Raw genomic sequence first — 19,398 nt, 5'->3', positions numbered from 1 at the left:
CAGCCAGGCATATTTTGTCCGGTTTCTTTACTGTACCTATCAATGTACCTAAGTGTCTTCCAGTAGTGTTAAGTGACATGATTAGCATCTTTAATTCTGGTCTTTTCTTCTGTCTCTCTTCTTCTCCCCCAGGGGAAAATTGTCTGTAAATTTTTTGAAATTAGCGGATTTCTGTGTGCGAGTTTTTCTTAGGCCTTGTCTACACTTACCGGGCGTTTGACACACTGCAATTGATAAACCGGTGGTCATTTTAGTGGGTCTTCAACCACCGATTGCTCTTCTGTTTACGGGAGAGCATCTCCAGTCAACATCACATAGTGTGGACTCTGTGGTAAGTAGATCTAAGTACGTCAACTTCAGCTACATTCTTCACATAGCTGAAGTTGCGTAACTTAGATCGATCTCCCACCACCACCACCACCCCCAGCGGTGTAGACAAGGCCTGAGTGAAGGCAGGTCAAAGTGCACCTTCTACAGGAATACAAAGAGAGGGGTTTGTGGTGGCTCCATCCTTTGAGAGTTTGTTCCAGCCCCCAAGAAAGCTCTGTCTCTTGCCCAAGCAAAATACGAGTTACTATCAAGAGCTTTGTTCTTAATCTTATTTCCATCTGTTGATGCATGCCACAAGATTTCATCTTCAATCAATGTGCTTTATAGCAGGCTTATGTGACCTTCGAGGATCTGGCTTTGTCTTTATGATCAGTGTTATCATAACCAGATTAATTTGTGTATTTGTACTGATATATAATCTCAGTGGTGAAGCAGGTCACGCAGATAACACCACTGAGATTCTGCCACATTAGCATTAATTACCATTTCTTTTTGTAGCAGCCATGGGTGGGATTTCCAAAGGCACCTAAGCAAGTTGAAAATCCCACACAAATTATTTCTGCTTGAATAGTTAGGACCTTGTCCTGCACTCACTGAAGCCAGTCAGAGATCTGCCATCGATTTGAATGGAGCAGGCTTGAGAAAGCGGTGAGCGAAAATGGTATTTCATACACTATCATCACTCTCCAGACACACCCATGCTCCATGGCTAGCACATCTCTGTCACGTGCAGCGTATTACATGTCTGTGCTCAGCATAGCACACAAACCCAGCTGATTTTTGCAACTATGAAAAGCACAGACAAATACACTCCCCACCCATTCCAATGTCTTTTCATGAGTAATGTTGCACCCACGAGCCCAAATGCACCTCACTAGTTCCAATATACCTACATTTCCCCCCCCCCACGCCTCCCAGAAGGAGTCCCTTACATGCTGGCAATCCAAAAAATGTTACATACATAAATCTTCCCCTGAAATATTCCGGGGAGCTTCAGAAAACATCAAACAGCTCAATACAGTGGAATGGAATTAGGAGTAGCGAGCAAAGGAGCCAGTACCCTAGCTACAGAAAAAGGCAACATGATTATTGCTTCGCTTGAGGCTACAGCAAAAATTAAACCTGTGACAACATCTCTGGGCACTGCCGGAGTTGAAAGGTAGGACTTGTCATTTACAAGCTATTTAGAGTGCATGGATGGAATAAAGATACTGAATATTACCACGCAGAAACTAATTAAAACAGCAGTGTGCATAGTTCAGATCCCAAGCCCATATTTCTTGCGGATACCTGTGTGGCCAAATGTGCAGGAGCCGTAGGCTTCCTGTCCTGCAGTCTGTACTAAATCATCCCAATTTCTTGCAAGTAGGAAAGAATGTGGGGCTTAAATGAGCCTCTGCGATTTTGCCTCTTAATTAATAGAACTAGGGGAGAATAAGGCACGAGAAACATCTGGCATATCTCTACAATACACTCATAAAGCTGCCACTTACTTGCCTTGATCTTGCAGAAGAAACAATGCAAGCACTGACAGATCCTCTGAAAAGTCTCAGAAATGAGGAAAAAGCCTTTGCGGTCTATTCAGCAGCTGTTGAGTGTGTCACCAATAAAGTGCATAGCTTTCAAAACCAAAAACACCTGAGATCCATCATTTTTAGCCCAGTGCCTCACAAAGAAAGGGTGATCACCTGGTATCTTCTAATGACGAAATAGTAGATAAAGCTGAATACTGAAGCCTCTTATTAGACCAAAATACATTACGTGCAGTAAACTGCCTGACATGCGGAATAGACATCAAGATTTTTGCAATGGATATTTTACTGATAAAAATGAATGAACATTTCTCCCCCGCCCCTAGCTTGGTGAGCGAGGCAGCCAATGACATGACCCAGGAAAGAGCTTCCTTCTCGATGAACTTTCAGTCTCTGTGAATTTCATTAATCATGTCACCTGGGAAAAGAAGTGGGCCAGTAGAGAACATTCAGAGATGGATCTGCTTCCCCTCTCTCTTCTGTTGGAATTACCCACAGTATTACTCCATTATATTCAGCAGGGCTTCTCCTGATTTGTCCCCATGTAACTGAGAGGGGAATTGGATCTGGACACTGCACAGTATTCCCTATGTTAAACGATTCAGAGCATTCATTATTGTAGCTCCAACATGTAGTGGTCAGAGCATGTAGTGCTGCTGGAGGATACTGGAAAGCTATCCAAGTACCACCACTTGGGTCTGTTCTTTGCTGGTTCCTTCCTGCGAAACAATGGAGAAAAGGATCCAGCAAAGGTGGATTAAGAGATTTGCAAGATTTACAGTAAAAACCAATGTGAAGGCTCAGAAATGGAGATATGCATTAACTGTTTTCCATTCCAGAGTCCTTATGCCATGAGGGGGAGGGGTGTGCACTAGCAAGTTGTCCTGTCCTCCAGAAAACCTTATGGACTGGGGAACAGTGATCTATACTAAACATCCCCTAAAGTACTATGGGAATAATGTCCACCCACCACTCCTGGAAGACTGATAGAAAGTAAAGCACTATATTCAGCCCATATAAATCACACCAGTTTAATGCCTGATCTGCTCAAAAGATCTATTTTCTCATACCTGTGTCAGGTTTCCATTCATCGCTTGCTTGTACATAAAAGGCCGTGTCAAAGAATCAGATTTTAGTGGCAGCAAAATACAGTAACTTGCCTACGGGAAATAAACGCAGGCACCGTCTCATTTGTTATGTTGTCCAATTACTTTTCACCTTGAGCTTTGAGTTTTCAGAAATGAAAGTGACTCTTTAAAAGGAGTCTGTAAGAATCCACATAAAAGAACTAAATGACCTGGAAGCCCAAAATCCAGGCTACTCCTCAGAAGGAAGAAGACCCAAATTATAGTTGCACTAACAAATACTTCTTTGGTGTTATCCACCACTGTGCAAAGGGCTTACTAAAATCTGTCCCTTGTCAACACTGGATTAATTAGCATGTATGAATATTTATTGTTAAATAAATGAGCAGAAGAGTGACACACGTGGTGGCAGCTCTGACAATTAATAAGACATTGGTGTCAACCACCATTCACTCTGGGTGAGAAAGGTGTTTGTGTGATAAACCTGGAGTGAGACAATAAAATCATCTCTTTTAAAAGCTGAAGCAAACGTTATGGAGCTAGTAAATTTTAATTACATTAACATTATCCAGCGTTGTGACGCTAATTTGTGTGCCATACTTCTGAGATACAGAAGGGTGGAGTCTCTCACCTCTTATCAGTCTGCCACTCAATGTGAAAAAGAGGAACCAGCTTTGAAGCAACAAAGGATCCTAGCTCTGATCTACTGGATTTATGGTTTTACATTTTAATTTCCAGGATACATGTCCTACGTGCATAGGTTCAGAATTTAAGATGGCATGTTGAAAAGCTTTGGGCCCAGATTTTTTTCAAACAATGCCTAAAGTTAGGCTCCTAAACTCATGTTTAGGCACCCCAATAAGTGCACCTCAATACTTGCAGGAACACCGAACTTGCTGCAGTTTGAATTGACTTCAGTGGGTGCTGCTTAGCAATTCTGAAAAATGTGGATGTATTGCTCATTAGGACGCTCACGTATTGACATGATAGCCTAACTTAGGACTCCCAGTTTTAGAAAATCTTGGCCTGGCTTTTTTGTGAATTCCCCCCTGCCCCTCAATCTTGGCTGAAATTTTGACGGAAATATATCCCTCTCATAATCTATCTTCATCCAATGTCTAAATGCAGAAAGCTAGTTTGCTAAACCACTGACACACCCATTTCCTCACCTCAGAAGGCTTTGGTTTACATCTTCCTTGAGTCTACAAGGAAGCTAGTTTTCATCATGCATGTTTATAAGGGTTCTTTGTCTACAGCCACAGTGCTATATAATATGGCCTGAATAAGCAGCGGTTGGTAGCTCCTGTTCTAGGGCTAGAATAGTTGTAATATGGCTAGTCACCATGAATTGGGGAGGGGGGGCATGGATTGGCATTCACATCACACTCCCCATCAATACCTGGTCCAAGCCAGGAAAGCCAATGATCCAACCAGAGGACCAAATCTGGTGATGAATCCCAGACACATGCCACCTGAGGCATGTTGTGCATACGCTAAGAAGACCACTAACTGTGTTAGCAAAGCTTTGGGAAAGCCCTAGCAGATCTTTCTTGTCCACATTTGGCACCATCTGTCTAATGGCAACCCATGTGGCTGCAATTGCATCACCAGGATGAAATTCATACTGTACAGATTTAATACATTGGCTTTAAAATATACTTTTTTGAACAGATTGTAATTTACCACAATACCTAGTCCATCACTCCAAAAAACACCTTTGATTTTTTTTCTTACTAGCACATAGTATTCTCCTTTTTTGTTAAGTCTGTCACAACTCTGTTCCTCCGGTCTGGTAACCTTGCTAGCTGCACCCAAGGACAAAGTGATAAAGCTTTGTGACGACGGAAGACCAAAAACACCAAAATATTTCACCTGAATTCATGGTGCTACTATTTGCTGTTAACTAGAATGGGGCTATTTAAAACAACCAAAAAATGAAGTACACAGGTGGTGACCTTGTAGGGCTTGAGTGGTTTGTGATGTTCAGTAGACGTGTATGAACTGACAGAGCCCCATCAATGACAGAGCCAAAATCATTATTTGCATGGATTCTCAATATAAATCAGCATTATAACGAAAATCCTTTCCTGGGATCCTTTCCCACCTTGACTTGGTGGGAAGGCTTATGTACCCCAACAATCCAGAGAGCTATGCCGATGGGAGTTTTAGTTCCTGGTAGGGCCACCCATGCCGGACCGGGTAAAAGGCAAGGACCAAAGGAAAAGCAGCCGACTGGTCCTCCACACTTCCCACGACCTACACTTGTCACAGCACCACAGGGTACGTCTACACAGCACAGTGAATTTTAGAGCCCGAGCACCAGTCTGAGCCTGAACGTTTACATGGCTATTTTTCACCCTGCAGCACCAGCCCGTGAGCCCAAGTCAGTTGAGCTGGGCACTGAGACTTGCTTCTGCTGGTGGTTTTTTGCTGTGTAGATGTACTCATTGAGTTTAAGGCCAGGAGAGATACTACATCATCTAGTCTGACCTCTTGTCTATCACAGGCTGCTAAACGCCACCCAGTCATCCCCTTCCCAGGCTCACCACCCAGATTTAGACCAAAGTATTACAGCACTCAGGGGACTAAACTATTGTCTGCTACAGGCAGAGAAAACAGTGAACACAACAAGGGAGCCTTTCCAGCCCACAGCACAATAGACAGGGATGACGAAGCCTTGTTCATTCCCTACAGGCCATCTGATGCGACAGGAAGGATTCAGATTATAATGAAGCTATATATTTAACAGTCAGGGTTCTTGTTCTTACAGCAAGTTAAGGACGTAGTGGTAGATTTTTAAAGTATCTAGGTGTCTAATTCCCAATGAAATCAATGGGAGTGAGGTGTCTAAATGCCTTTAAAATCTGTCCCTTAGTGCCTCACCCATACACTTACACACAGGCTTCTCTTTATTTATGGGAGTAGAGCCACTGAACTCAATGGGTGTAAAGTGAAGTACATGTTTAAGTGCTGGCAGGATTGGGACCTTAGATCCTGTAAGTAAAACATGACCTATAAATGCTAAATGGAATCAAGGTCCAGAAAAAACTACTCGGTACGGAAAGGCAACAGAATGAGAAGTCATGGGAACAATACTGAATAATGATTATTTATAATTATTTCTACTGCTGTGGGACTTAGGAGCCCCAGTCACGGACCAGGGCCCCATTGTGATAGGTGTTGTAAAAACATTGAACAAAAAGATCATCCCTGATCTGGCCAGTTTACGTCTAAGTAGAACAACATGGTTTTTTTTTCCAGCAACTGGGAGGCTGGCCTGCAGCTAACGTCTCATCATTCCAGTCCCTCTCTAGGCGTTGCATCTTCAGAGATGGCCACAAGAAGCGAGGCGATAATCACAGTTATTTTTACATATACGATACAAAAAAAATCTTTGTCATTGAACCAGCACTATGTAATTGAACACGTCTCTATAGTGAGTCACCAGGTGATGATATTCCTGTAAATACTGACCTTCCTTCCCTCATCCACTCCCCACTCCGCTCCGCTGTTACCCTCAACTTCATACTAAATGTCTAAACCTAGTGCTTCATTCTCCATCACGTCCCTTTTGCCAGAATTTACAACTGCCCGAAGTGAGTGCAAATTATTAGTAGTATTACGGTGGTGCCAAGAGACTCAACTCACTGTGCTAAACTTGTCCCTGCAAACACACAGACATGGCAGATAGAGGGCACAAGGGGAAACAGAGGCACAAAGTGGCACTGCAGATCAGTAGCAGGGCCAGGAACAGAAGCCAGGTGCAGGACCGTGGAAAATCAATCCCATTGATTACAAACTGCTCAGCGCAGGAGTAATGCATTTCTTTTTGCTGATGTAAAGCACCAGGCTTGGCTTAATCATAATTAGACTTGGCAGAATTTGATTTTTATTTATTTATAACAGAGAATATCAATGTTTATTGTTAAGCATTTTTTCCAATTTTTATCGATTTCAAGTTTCATGGCTGCAGAAACTTGTGGATTTTAAGCATTTTTTTAATTGTTATCAATTTAAATTTTCACACTTTTAGGAAATTAGGGGCAGGGTGAAACAGTAACTATTTAATGACAGTAGACATTCAGTTTCAAAAAGTTTTAGCCTTATAATCATTCAAACACAGATTGTCAACTTCCCATGTCAAAATATATAGTAAATATTCTTAAATCAACCTCTAATAAATTCTGAAATAGCATTTTTCTTATTTTGCCTGTCTGTAAATTTCTATCATCATGGATGGAAATATTTTTTCCCATCAATTTGTATGTGTTCGGTGAAATTGACGTTTTCCAACATTTCCTGATTCCACAAACTCTAATTCACATCTATCAGTGACAGTATTATGGGAAAGATTGGAGATAGGCCAGAAATAGGCATTACAAGCATGTAACAGCGAGCACCAAACAACTGAGTGCTAATGCTGCCCAGGGCTTAGAGTCATTGATATCCCCTGAAGTGGTGGTTTTGGCCAAGATCCTCAAAGGTATTAACTGCCTAATTCATAGACACTTTGTCTCTATTTAGACTAAGTTATATAGAACCCTGGGCCCCAATCCTGAACCCACCAGTATCTTTACTAACATGAGTGGTCTCATTGGTTTCCCATGAGTAGAATTACATGCGTAAGCGTTTGCAGAATCAGCACAGTGAACTGTTTCTGGGGAAGGCAATGCAAGAGTTGCAGCACTTACTGTCAACATGCTGGTAACAGACCCCCACCTGAGCAGAATGCCTCCTAAAATAATTGCAGTTTGAAGGAAACATTTCTTGAACTGGACCACGTTCCATGTGTTTCTCCTTTTGAACAGATCTGCATTTAAGTGGGGAGTTGAAAAGAGAGATGAAAATACCCATATGCGGTAGGATCATTGTAAAATGTTAATGAGCAGTGTGATCTAATGGATAAAGCTTGGGACCTTCAGAGTAGTAACCTGATGTGCTGAGTGTCCCTGAGCAAGTAACACACCCTTTCTGGTTTTCCTGAGGGGTGTCCTGAGGACTGATATTTGTACAGTGATTTGAAAGGTCTGCAGCCCATTGAAGCTGATGGAATGATTTCAATGACTCTTGAATCAGGCCTAAAGTTACCTTTGCGTGTGATCCCACAGCCCTCATTTCACTGGGAGTTTCGTCTGAGTTTGCAGAATCAGGCCCATTATCCATAATGCCTTATGTACTTGCATATCCTTTCTATACCCAGCATTGTAATGTATAGTCTTAGCAGCATAATGCAATGGAACTATACAATTCTGGATTAAAATGTGCAAGGTCAATTGTTGACTTTCAACTTCCCAAGTCCAATACAAGCCCAGCCTTGCTGTTGGTAGCAGATGCTGCATTAAGCGTTTACAAGCTTTGTGAGAGAAAAAAAAATTCAATAGAGGGGATCTCCAGAATTAGATCCTCTGGCTTTTTCATCCAAATTCAAATTGATAAATAATAAATAATGACAAACACTGTCTGGCTCACGGATCACAGTTGTATTCAAAAACAAATCACAATTTCTTTGGAGTTTTCAGATGCTGCCTTGTATGTTCCTGTACATCAAAACATTCAGACAGTGATTCTCAAAACAGTAGCGTAAATATTAGTATGTGGATATTGCCTTGATTGTCCTTCAGTTTATTTATTAATTGTAGTACAGTAGCAGCAAAAGGCTCTAACGGAGACCAAGATCTCATTGTGCCAGGTGCTGTGCAAACACACAGTAAAGCGCTCTTGTGGTTTTGCTCTCTACTCACCATTAAGAGTCTGAGGAAACCACACGGACACAGCTAGGGTCCAAATAATTGTAATTACAAACATACGTGGCCTACCTATGTATACACCCGGCTGCTCTCTTAGGTTCTGGTGGCTTCTGCAATAGAAGACAGAGAGGAATCCCTAACTATTTAAAGGGATACTACCCAATTCCTATAAACTACAGACACACAGTGTACAATCCAAACAGACAAAGGAATGAGTTGCATTCCCCTTTTACAGATGGGGAGACTAAGGCACACAGAGATTAAATAGCCTCCCAAGGATTTTGCAACAGAGCTAGGAACCAAATCCAAGTCTCTTAAGTGGCTCCTCTGTGTCTTAATCCCACAACCAACCTCCCTGTTACAGCATCCCTGAAGACACTGGTTCCATTAAGAGCCATATCCTATCACTTTGCTCATATGTTTCACAGGGGGTCTCGAGGCACCAGCATGCCAAGCCTGTGCCTGGGGCGGCAAGCCAAGGGGGGGGCACTTTGCCGGTCGCTGCGAGGGCGGCAGGCAGGTTGCTTTCGGCAGCATGCCTGCTGAGGGTTAGCTGGTCCCGCAGCTTCGGCGGAGCTCCCGCAGGCGTATCACTGAATCCGCGGAACCGGGGACCTCCCGCTGTGCTTGGAGTGGCAAAATACCTAGAGCAGCCCCTGATGTTTCATCAAATTTGTGTCTGTGCTTCGCAGGTGCAAACACCTGCACAAATTCTAAAGCATTCTAACAGTGAGCCCCAACAGGTGTGGTAGATGCAAATAGTAATACTTTGCATACATATATTACCTAGCTGTTATATATTGCTTTTCATCTACAGATCTCATAGTGACACTGATCTACCTTGTGACGTGCTTGCTCCATTTCGAAGATGAGGAAATTGAAGCACAGCGAGGGGAAGTGACTTGTCCAAGATCACTCAGCAGGCCTGGGACAGAGCCAGGAATTGAACCCAGGTCTATTGAATCCCAATCCAGTGTTCTCAATTGAACTATTTAAAAGACAAGTGGAAGTGCTAATGGGCATGCCGTACAAGCCTTCAAGTTTCAGCGGAGAGCACATTTTGCCCCTTCTGCACGCTTTGCCTATGGGCATGATGAACATATTTAGTGAGAAATTGCACCAACTGCCTCAACAGATATTTTAACAGACTGTTTCGCCAGTGGGACCCAGACCCCTCATGTGATTTTGGCTGAGAATGGTTACTCTGATAGACCCCCGCGTTGCAGAGCAATGGCCTCTCTCAAATGTAACAGTGAAAGGATGGAGCACCATTCCAGCGAGGATCATCAGGTTTGTTAGAAACCACATTGCTTGACATTAGGCTTCCAAAACAGCTTTAATCCTCCAGAGGGAGGATGATCCAGTGATACACAAGCCGGACAGTCCCATTTTGGAGTGGTTTGTTCCTTGTCTGGCACCAGTATTCTGCATAGAGGACACACTGTATCAGGCAAAGAGGTCACGCAGACAGGGATAGTGCAGCAAACTCTTCAAAATGGCATCCTCCGTGTGGCTTGACCTTGCACCTTCCCACATGGACCAGAATGCCCGGTATTCTGGGGATGCGTCAGTGGCCACCCTATCCAGTGGTTAGGCTGCTAGCCTGTGACTCTGGAGAGCCCCATTCAGTTCCTTCTTCTTCTGCAGACCTCCTGTGTGACTTTGGACAAGTAACGAGGCCCGGATCCTCAAAGGCATTTAGGCACCTCAGTTTCCCATCTGCAAAACAGGGATAAAACTTGGCCTGTGCTATGCAGGAGGCCAGATTAGATGTTCCTAATGGTCTCTTCTGGCCTTAAAAATCTATGAAAAAATACCAGCAGTTGGTTAACTAGTAGTGTTAGAGAGATGCCATGGGAGGAACAAGTTTGGAGACTGAACTACCCACTCTCTGGATCACGCCAGTGGAGGGACAACTGTCTCTTTCATGCCTGTTCTGTGGCTAGAAAAGAGGTCTGCGAAGGACAGACCGAATTCTACACTCTCTAGGCCTGTCAATCCAGACCCAAAAGTACAATGGGCATAATAATGCAGGATATTGAGTGCCCTCAACTCCCACTGACTGCAGGGTGTTCAGAATCTGCTCAGCATTTTGCAGCCTTCACCCCTGGATTCAGGACTAAAAGGCCCCTCCTAGTCTTTGAGTCCAGGCCCTGCTATCGCAGGCAATCCCTTCACAGAATCCCATTCACAAACGTATCGAGTTCCATCTTAAAACAAGGTAGGTTGTTTGCCTCCCTGAATACACGTTAAGGAAAATGTAAATTGTTTATAGTGATTAAACACAAGTATTCCATTTCTTCAATTTTATTTCCCAAAAGCAGAGCAGCTTTGATATTATGGGCCAGCCCCTCAGCTGCTATAAATCAGCAGTGCTCCACCGAAGTCAACAGATCTACACCGATTTCCGCCAGCTGCAGGTCTGGCTTGGTGTATGAAAGAAGTAACAGAAAACAAGCTCTTTCTGACTCATTTGTGAAATGCAGACAGAGAGCATGGCATAATGAAAGAACATCCTTATAATGAGGATCATGTCAAGACAATGAGGGACAGTAGGCAGAGGAAGTCTGAAAATAAAGGCTATTATTAATCAGAACATCAAGAGTCTCCATATTTTGTTGAAACATACAGGGTTAGTTCCTCAACTGGTGGAGAACTGACTTCAGTGGAGCTATGCTGGTTTCCAGCATCCCACCCCAATGCCTTTCAATCTGCTGTACAGTTATTTCGCTCTCACAGACTTAGAAACCCACTTAAAGAAGTCTTTCTCAAGCAGTGCTACCACTTCTTTCTTCATCAGCACACAAGCAGGCACATAGCCAAGCCGGTAACCAAGGATATTCTTCTGTTATCAGCCCTGCAGGATTAAGAGTAATCCCGTATAGGAAAGTTGCCCAGAAAAGGTGCCAGAGGAGGACACTGACCCATCAATGAACTGAGATGAACAAACAGCACTGACTGTTGACTTTGAACAAGGCTTTTGATCTACATGGCTAGATCCCAAATAACTGCATTTGGCCCTTTTGCTACTGTACAAGAGAGACAACTTTGGGTTATCATACATACTGGGCTTCACTGGCACGGGGGTTGGAACAGAGCCCTACAGCTGCAAGTGAGGTTGGGTAAGTCTTGCGCCTTGATTTCACTGCTAAATGGCTGATTGCTGAGGTGTGAAACCAGTCACTTGTCTCACTTCCCTCAAGGCACAGTATGGACATACACTCTTTTTCATGCTAACACCAGCTGGATAAGCTAGTTGAATTCCATTTCACAGTAGTCAATTACAACATATTTACCCTGGCATCCAGGCAAGGTTACTCCCTATCTATTTTAGACTGTTTTGTTTTATAACACCACATCCAGACACGCCACGTTCTCCCCATGTTTCAAGCAGGATGAATATATGACCAAGGCTTGCAAAAGGGACCAATGATTTTGGGGTCCCAACTTGAGACACTGTGAAGGGGCCTGATTTTCAGAAAGTGCTAAGCACCCACCCTCTGAAAACCAAGCCTCTTTAAAAGGGTCTCAAGTTGGGTGCCCAAATATACAGGTTTGGTTTTGTTGTTGGTGGGGTTTTTTTGGGGGGAGGAGGTCTTCTTTCAGCATATTGAAGATATAAGAGGGGGCAAATGAAGATCAGATGTTGGACCATCAGCCAGCTGAGCAATCCCTGTCAGGAGGTTGACGCCATTGGTAGATCTCTGGGTCACATGGGCCAGGGCCACCGTGCTGGAAAGGCCGTGGCAAGGAATGCCCTTGAACCTTGGCATTCTGTCAGAGGAGCGTTATTGCCTTTCATTTCTATTTCTTGGTCTGAGTCAACCACACCGACGCAACGAGGTGAAAGGAGCAGATCATAAAAAGATATTAAACTTTCATGAATCTTCATTTAGGCTAAATGAATATTTGGAGACCAGTTACTTCTCCCTACCGTGTATATTAGTATGGCACTAGGCTCATTTATAGAAATTACAGCAAGATAGATTTGATTATATATAGTATAACGTGACCCAATGGCTGGAAGCTAAAAATAGAGAAATTCAGACTGGAAATAAGGCATAAATTTTTAACACAAAAGTAATTAAACAACTGAACGACTAAGGATCGTGGTGGATTCTCCATCACTGATAAGTTTTAAATCGAGATTGACTATTTTTCTAAAAAAATCAGCTCTAGGAATTATTTCTGGGAAGTTCTCTGGCATGGTTATACAGGGGTCAGACTAGATGATCACAATGGTCCCTTCTGGGCTTGGGATCTATGAATTTATTATTCATATTTCATATTTCATGCCCACCAGTGCAATGTCTAGTCACCTGTGATGTCTTGGTTTTCTCCTGGTTTGGAAATAGAATTACTTAAAGTTCTCCAGTGAGGACAGGATACCGTTATTGGTCAGAAAAATAATGTGCATTGATGCCATCATTTGGTATTATTTAGAGAAGACCCTGAACCACAGAGCACACATCAAAATCCAGACAAACTTCCCCAAAGCTCAGGGCAGTTGCAGTCTGGAGCTCTGCTTTTTGAGGCATTGCTAGCCACACCAGCTTGAGAATCTAGCTCTGGGTTCCATCTCTTGCATTGGTAACTACAGCACATGTTACAAAGTTTTTGTTCTGTTTGCTGGTTGAAACATATTTAAATTAGAAAGTCTGATGACATTCTCATCAAAATTTTAACAAGACCAAAAAACAACAGGTTTCATTTTTGTGAAAATTATATTTTTTAAACCAGCTCTAGTAAAGAGCATATATAGAAAAGCTTATGTTCTTACTTTATTATTTCAATTAAAAAAACAAAGTTACAAAACCTGATGTCAAACTATTAACTACCTTGCATAGTAAAACAGGTTTTATTATATTGGCTTGCAGCAGACAATTGCAATAGCTGCTTTAGCAGAACAAAACTCTGAAAACTCATATAAACTGGTGCCCTGTTCCTTTAATGACATCTTCTAAATCACTCAAGCTGTTTATGTCAGCCTGCTCTACTGTTAAATGCTCAGTCAATCACATTAGATGGGTTAAATACACTCTGGGGCAAGTGTGCTTCAAGTGTTTAATGTTCTGTAAACTCCCATGGCTAACTTGTCTGCAGTCACTAAGCAATTTGGCGTCACCAACTTGTGGAAAACTGAAACAAACATAAACCCAATGCAGGAATGGAGAAGGGGAGCAGAGGACAAATAAACGTGTATAATTCTAAACGATTGTATGGCAAAGGTGAAGGTCTTGATCATACAGCTGCTCCAAAGATGGATCTCTATGCATTCACTGACCCTCTGTTACAATTGTGGTAGCAATTCATATGTGGTAACATTTAAAATCCTTTCAAAGGGACAGTTAGCTAATTAGGATAAAATGCCTTCCATTCCAATGTCCTATATAAAAGCATACACTGTATTTTAGCCCTATTGTTTTGAACAATGTAAAAGCCAGAAGAAAATGAATTACAACGTAGGAACATGGGAATTGCCAGACTGTATCTAACCCAGCATCTTTTCTGCAACAGTTGCCAATACCATATGTCAGAGGAGTGAATTAAGCAGTTATGGAATAATCTACCTCAAAGGAAAGTTCCTTTCTGATACTTCAGTGGTTAGACTGACCCCTGAAGCATGAGGGTTTATATCCCTCCCAGAACTTGTTTCTGGTTTAATACTTATGATTCTAACTGGGTATTTTCATTACCCAAATAAATATACATGCCCTTTTTAATCCTGCTAAACTCTTGCCCTCACTGTTATCTTGTGGCAGTGAGTTCCACAGCTAACCACATACCTAACATTCCCCAACCACCTAATCTAGCCTCCAACTCCACAGTGTGGAGGTCCCCACAGTAGCACTTCCACTGGATGTCAGGGCCCAAAACGTGGGCTGCCTAACCTATTGGTTGGAATCAGGAGCAGCATCAGAATTGTGGTCACACCAAGGGTGAAAGCTGGAATCAGCAACTGGGCTCAAGGCATGGTGACAGGAACAGAGGAGAGGTGTGGTGGGAGGAACAAAGAACAGGGCGAGACATCAAGAACAAGGAGCAGAAACCAGGCGAGGAAGCAGGAACTTGGTCTCAGAGGTCTAGGCAGCAACAGGCCTAGTAACTAGTTGCTGAGACAAGGGATGGGACAGGAACAGGAAGCTTTGCACCCAGTGATGCCCAATCAGCAGTCTGCTGTTAGTCATCTGACCCAGCGGAGTCAGTCTGTGCACTGCTGGTAGTGGGATATTAGCAGCAGTTTGTTCAGTGGCAGAGAGGATAAGGCTCCCATTCGGCGGGTTCAAGATGTGTGCTACCTGACAGAAGGAGTACTGCAGGAAAGGATTTGGGGGTTCTAAAGGGTTACAAACTAAATATGAGTCAACAATTTAATACCATTGCAAAAATAAGCAAACATCATTCTGGGATGTGTTAGCAGGAGTGTTGTAAGCACAACACGAGAAGTGTGCTGATAACTGGAGTATTGTGTCCAGTTGTGGGCACCAAACCTTGGGAAAGATGTGGACAAACTGGACAAAGTCCAGAGGAGAACCATAAAAATGATTAAAGGTCTAGAAAACGTGACCCATGAGGAAAGAATGAATGAAAAAAAATGGGTTTGTTTAATCTGGAGACGAGATGACTGAGCAGGGACTTGATAACAGTCTTCAAGTACGTAAAAGGTTGTTATAAAGAGAAGGGTGAGAAATTGTGCTCCTTATCCACTGACACTGGGACAAGAAGCAATGGGCTTAAAATGCGGCAAGAACTATTTAGGTTACACATTAGAAAAAACTTCCAAACTGTCAGGGTAGTCAAGCACTGGAACAAATTACGTAGGGAAGTTGTGGAATCTCCATCACTGAAGGTTTTTTAAAAACAGGTTGGACAAACACCTGTCAGGAGTGTTCTAGATAATATCTTGTCCTGCCTCAGTGCAGGGGACAGGACCAGATAACCTAGCAACATCTCTTCCAGTCCTACATTTCTATGATTATTTATCAATATCAATTTAAAAGGATTAAATGCACAGCAAATAATGAGCTTCAAGGGGAGCAAAGGAACCTCTCACAGAAGTCCCCAGTCCCTGCCAAGCCATGCATTTCATTATGAGGAGACTACTGTGATGAGGGAGAAGGGGGTTGGGCAGAGCAGCTATGCCTTGGGTTGGTGGGACAGAGCTTATGTTGCCAAACTACTGCGTGAACATCACCCCGAGCACTGACCTTTCAAAAATTATACATCCTTCCTGTGGGCCTGCATGCTTCTGAGCACTCCTCTGAGGCGAGGAGAGCCCGACACGCCCACGGAAGGATGTGCTCATGTCCTTGCAAGGCTGGGCTCTATGGGACTGACCCAAGGGAGTCCACTGAAAGACTCCCATTGATTTCTTGAATCAAGCTCTAGGTCAACAAATACAAGCCCAAGAGCATTCCACCCAGGTTGGGGTTTCTTACAGGAGTGGGTGGGTGAGATTCTGCAGCCTGCATTGTGCAGGAGGTCAGACTAGATGATCATAATGGTCCCTTCTGACCTTAAAGTCTATGAGTCTATGTGTATGCCTTTAACCTTTCCAGAGTGCATTACTCCATGAGGAAGGAAAACTGTATTCATTTTATCTTAAAAGCATGCAAAAAAAATGGGAGTAACCTCCTGGAACTCCGATTCAGGACTGACATGCCGTTACATTAGTTTAATCAAAGACTTCCCAGGTTGTTCACAGTCTGTTACAATGGAAGTAGCAAAAAGTAAGAGCTACCCAATATGCTCTGTTTTGTGAGCTGATGAGGGTGACTAGCTATTGCTATTGTATTACAGAACTTACAACCTGTCACAACAAACGATAAGCTACAATTCAGACTGCTTCATTTATTGCTCTGCTCAATGTTCGGCTTTGCCTGAACACCATAGCCAGTTATCTGGTACTCAGCCCGCTACTCCTATTGACTTCCAATGGGCATTAGATCAAGGCCTTAGACATCTGGCAATGCTACTCCCAAAGATATTAATGCCTTTGCTGTACAGGCCAAATTGCTTCACAGCTGCCATCTTGCTTGGGACAAGTTACCTGCTGAGGCCAAAACAAGGAAAAACATTTCCAGCACGCTGTCAAATCAGGCATCCTGTGTCTCCTTCATGCCCGGGATTTAAAGTGGGGCAGGCTTTCATTGGCTTCTATTGAGGGAACTCAGCAGGCACTTTATCGTCAGCAGAGAGGGTCAAAGTCCAAGTTCCTGCCAATAAAGGGCCAGAAATGATGTAAAATTTGCTCTGGGTATCTGAAGCTAGACAAAACATGAGGTCAAACAGGCTGTTCCCATAGCATGTAGCAAGCAGAAAACCATCTCGGTATCATGTATGCCGCAAATCGGGGCAAAGGTAAATGGTGTAATGATAAAGGATGACATCCAAAACATCACGAGCGGCAGGAAAACCCTGCACGTTCCATCAGACTGAGCAGAAAACGTGCCAGACTGCACTGCCATAGAACAGAAGAGCGCAGTTTCGAGGGTGCATTAAGCAACGCTGCTAAACCCCACACATCCTGCACCCTCTAACAGCAGTACAATCACTCAGACCAGTCACCTGCAGACACCTGAGGCCACTAGGCATGGCAGGAACTTGGTACCCGGGGCTAATATTTTTTAGGGCCAGGTTTGAGTCCCACATCCCATGTCCCTCGACTCAGTTTGATATTTTGCAGCATTGACATACTTGGTTTTTGCCCATTTCTTTCAGTCCTTTTGCACTTCTAGCACTACAGCTCCACTTTTCCCCATCCCTGCCCATGCAGCCCAAATCCCCCCACAGCTGCACTCCCCTCTCACCTCACTCCACCTATGTTCTCGCTCTCTCTCTCTCTCACACACACACACACACCCCATGCTACACCCATTCTCTCTCCTGCCTCAGCTGCCCCAAGTCCACAAATATTGCACCTGTTCACACAGTCCATAGCATGTTGAGGATGATAGCTCTGAATGGAGGCCATGAGGGACAATGGGAAGCTAATGGACATTAATGTTGACAACTGGCCATGAGACTTACCTATCCATACCGATATCTACTTATTTAACAAAACAGGGAATTTCCCCCAAACAAACACTGGGCTGGGTCAGAGTTACGGTTGCTCAACTGCAAATTTTAGAAAGACAATCACTAAAGGTCAAGCAGATCCATAATCACTATAGCTAAGCTCTTAGATGCAACATCGAAAAGTCTTAGAACAAGACATAAAATAAATACCACAATGCTTTATAGAAGGGTACAATTTTCAAAAGCACTATCTGACTTCAGAGGCGAAGGCCTATTTTCAAGAGGGACAGAGTCACTTCTGAGCATAGGCCCCATGGCACCCACAGAAAAAAACTGGTGGGGTCCCATCCTGCCCCATCCCCCTGCTCCCGCTCACCTCCACCTCCTCCACGAGCGCGCCGTTGCATCCTGCTTCTTGCCGCGAAACAGCTGATTCGCGGGGCAGGGAGGGATGGGGGAAGAGGGGGAATGCAGCATGCTGGGGGAAGCGGTGGGGCCAGGGCGGGGATTTGGGGAAGGGATCCAATAGGAGCAGGGAAGGGGTGGAGTTAGGGTGGGGACTTTGGGGATGGAGTTGGAATGGGGCAGGGCCAGGGGCAGGGAAAGGATGGAGTAGGGCAGGGCCAGGGGCGGGGAAAAGAGTGGGAAGGTACAGGCACCCACCAGCGCCGGAGAAAGTTGGCGCCTATGCTTCCGAGCCGATTTGAACATGAATGGGATTCAGGCTCTGAAGCACCCAATGGCGAGAATTTCAAAGGTTACGTAGGCACCTAAAGATGCAGAAAGACACCTAGCAAGATTTTCAAAGCTGCCCAATTAGATTAGGTGCCTGACTCCCACAGAAATCCGAGTGAGGTGCCTAATGTAAGTGCTTATAAACCCAGTTAAGCACCCATCTGCATCTTTAGACACCTAAATACCTTTGAAAATCTGTCCCTACATCACTTTTGACACTGGCATTTAGGCTCTCAAGTCACATTTTGAATTTTTGACTCGAAGCAGCATCTTAAACATGATCTGTGCAACACAAGATTTTTGATGTCATTACCCAAGTACAGCTTTCTAAAAGATGCAAGATACTCCAACACACACATGAATAGAGTGCAATCAGAATCTACAGTTTCTTTAATCTGTAGGTACCTGTACTCCCTCATTAGAAGAAAACAAAAACAACTGGGTATTTCTGATGTACTCACCTCCACCATAGGTAGTGGCCAACATAATTGAAGACACCCATGCAATCTCACTGTAGGATGTGCCAAAGAAATCCTGGATTTCTTTGAAGAAGATTGCTATGGCTTTAGGAAAAGCATATGAAAATCCAATGGAAATGAATGCTCCAAATACTACTGCCCAGCCCCAGCCCCCATCAGGAGGGGTGTAGGCTAGGTGTGTGTTAGCTGGAGGCGACATGGCCAGGCTAAATTAAAGCAGAAAGCACTCCTCTGGAAGCCCTGAAAAACAAAGTGTACACACGCAAAATTAGTCCTTGGGCAAGTTCTCCACAACCAGTTCTCTCTCTCTCGCTCGCTCACTATCTCTCAGTGGTATGAGATTGGAAAATTTGCCGCTGCTGAAGCAGAGTCAACAGAAATTTCAAACACGGCTTTAGAAAAACACAGTTCCTAGGTAAATGGCATGGTAGGTTACGGTGCTTCAGTGCAGCGGATAGCAGCTCATTCTAAA

General features: G+C 43.7%; 1 protein-coding gene across 2 annotated transcripts in view; it reads right to left on the bottom strand.

Moving 5' to 3' along the window:
• Positions 1 to 19,398, bottom strand: part of LOC127053174 (monocarboxylate transporter 2-like) — a 61,067-nt gene that overhangs the window by 23,001 nt on the left and 18,668 nt on the right. The window contains exon 2 of one of the 2 annotated variants that reach the window (XM_050957451.1): positions 18,909 to 19,166. The exons of the other annotated variant lie outside the window; for it this stretch is intronic. Within the exon in view, the coding sequence (XP_050813408.1) occupies positions 18,909 to 19,125 (217 nt within the window). The 5' untranslated portion in view covers positions 19,126 to 19,166. The remainder of the gene's footprint in view (positions 1 to 18,908; positions 19,167 to 19,398) is intronic. 2 annotated transcript variants of the gene reach the window in all.

Source organism: Gopherus flavomarginatus, chromosome 6, assembly GCF_025201925.1.
Source record: "Gopherus flavomarginatus isolate rGopFla2 chromosome 6, rGopFla2.mat.asm, whole genome shotgun sequence".
NCBI lineage: Eukaryota > Metazoa > Chordata > Testudines > Testudinidae > Gopherus > Gopherus flavomarginatus.
The sequence above is the reverse complement of the archived record's forward strand: the minus strand, read 5'-3'. Positions and strand labels throughout refer to the sequence as shown.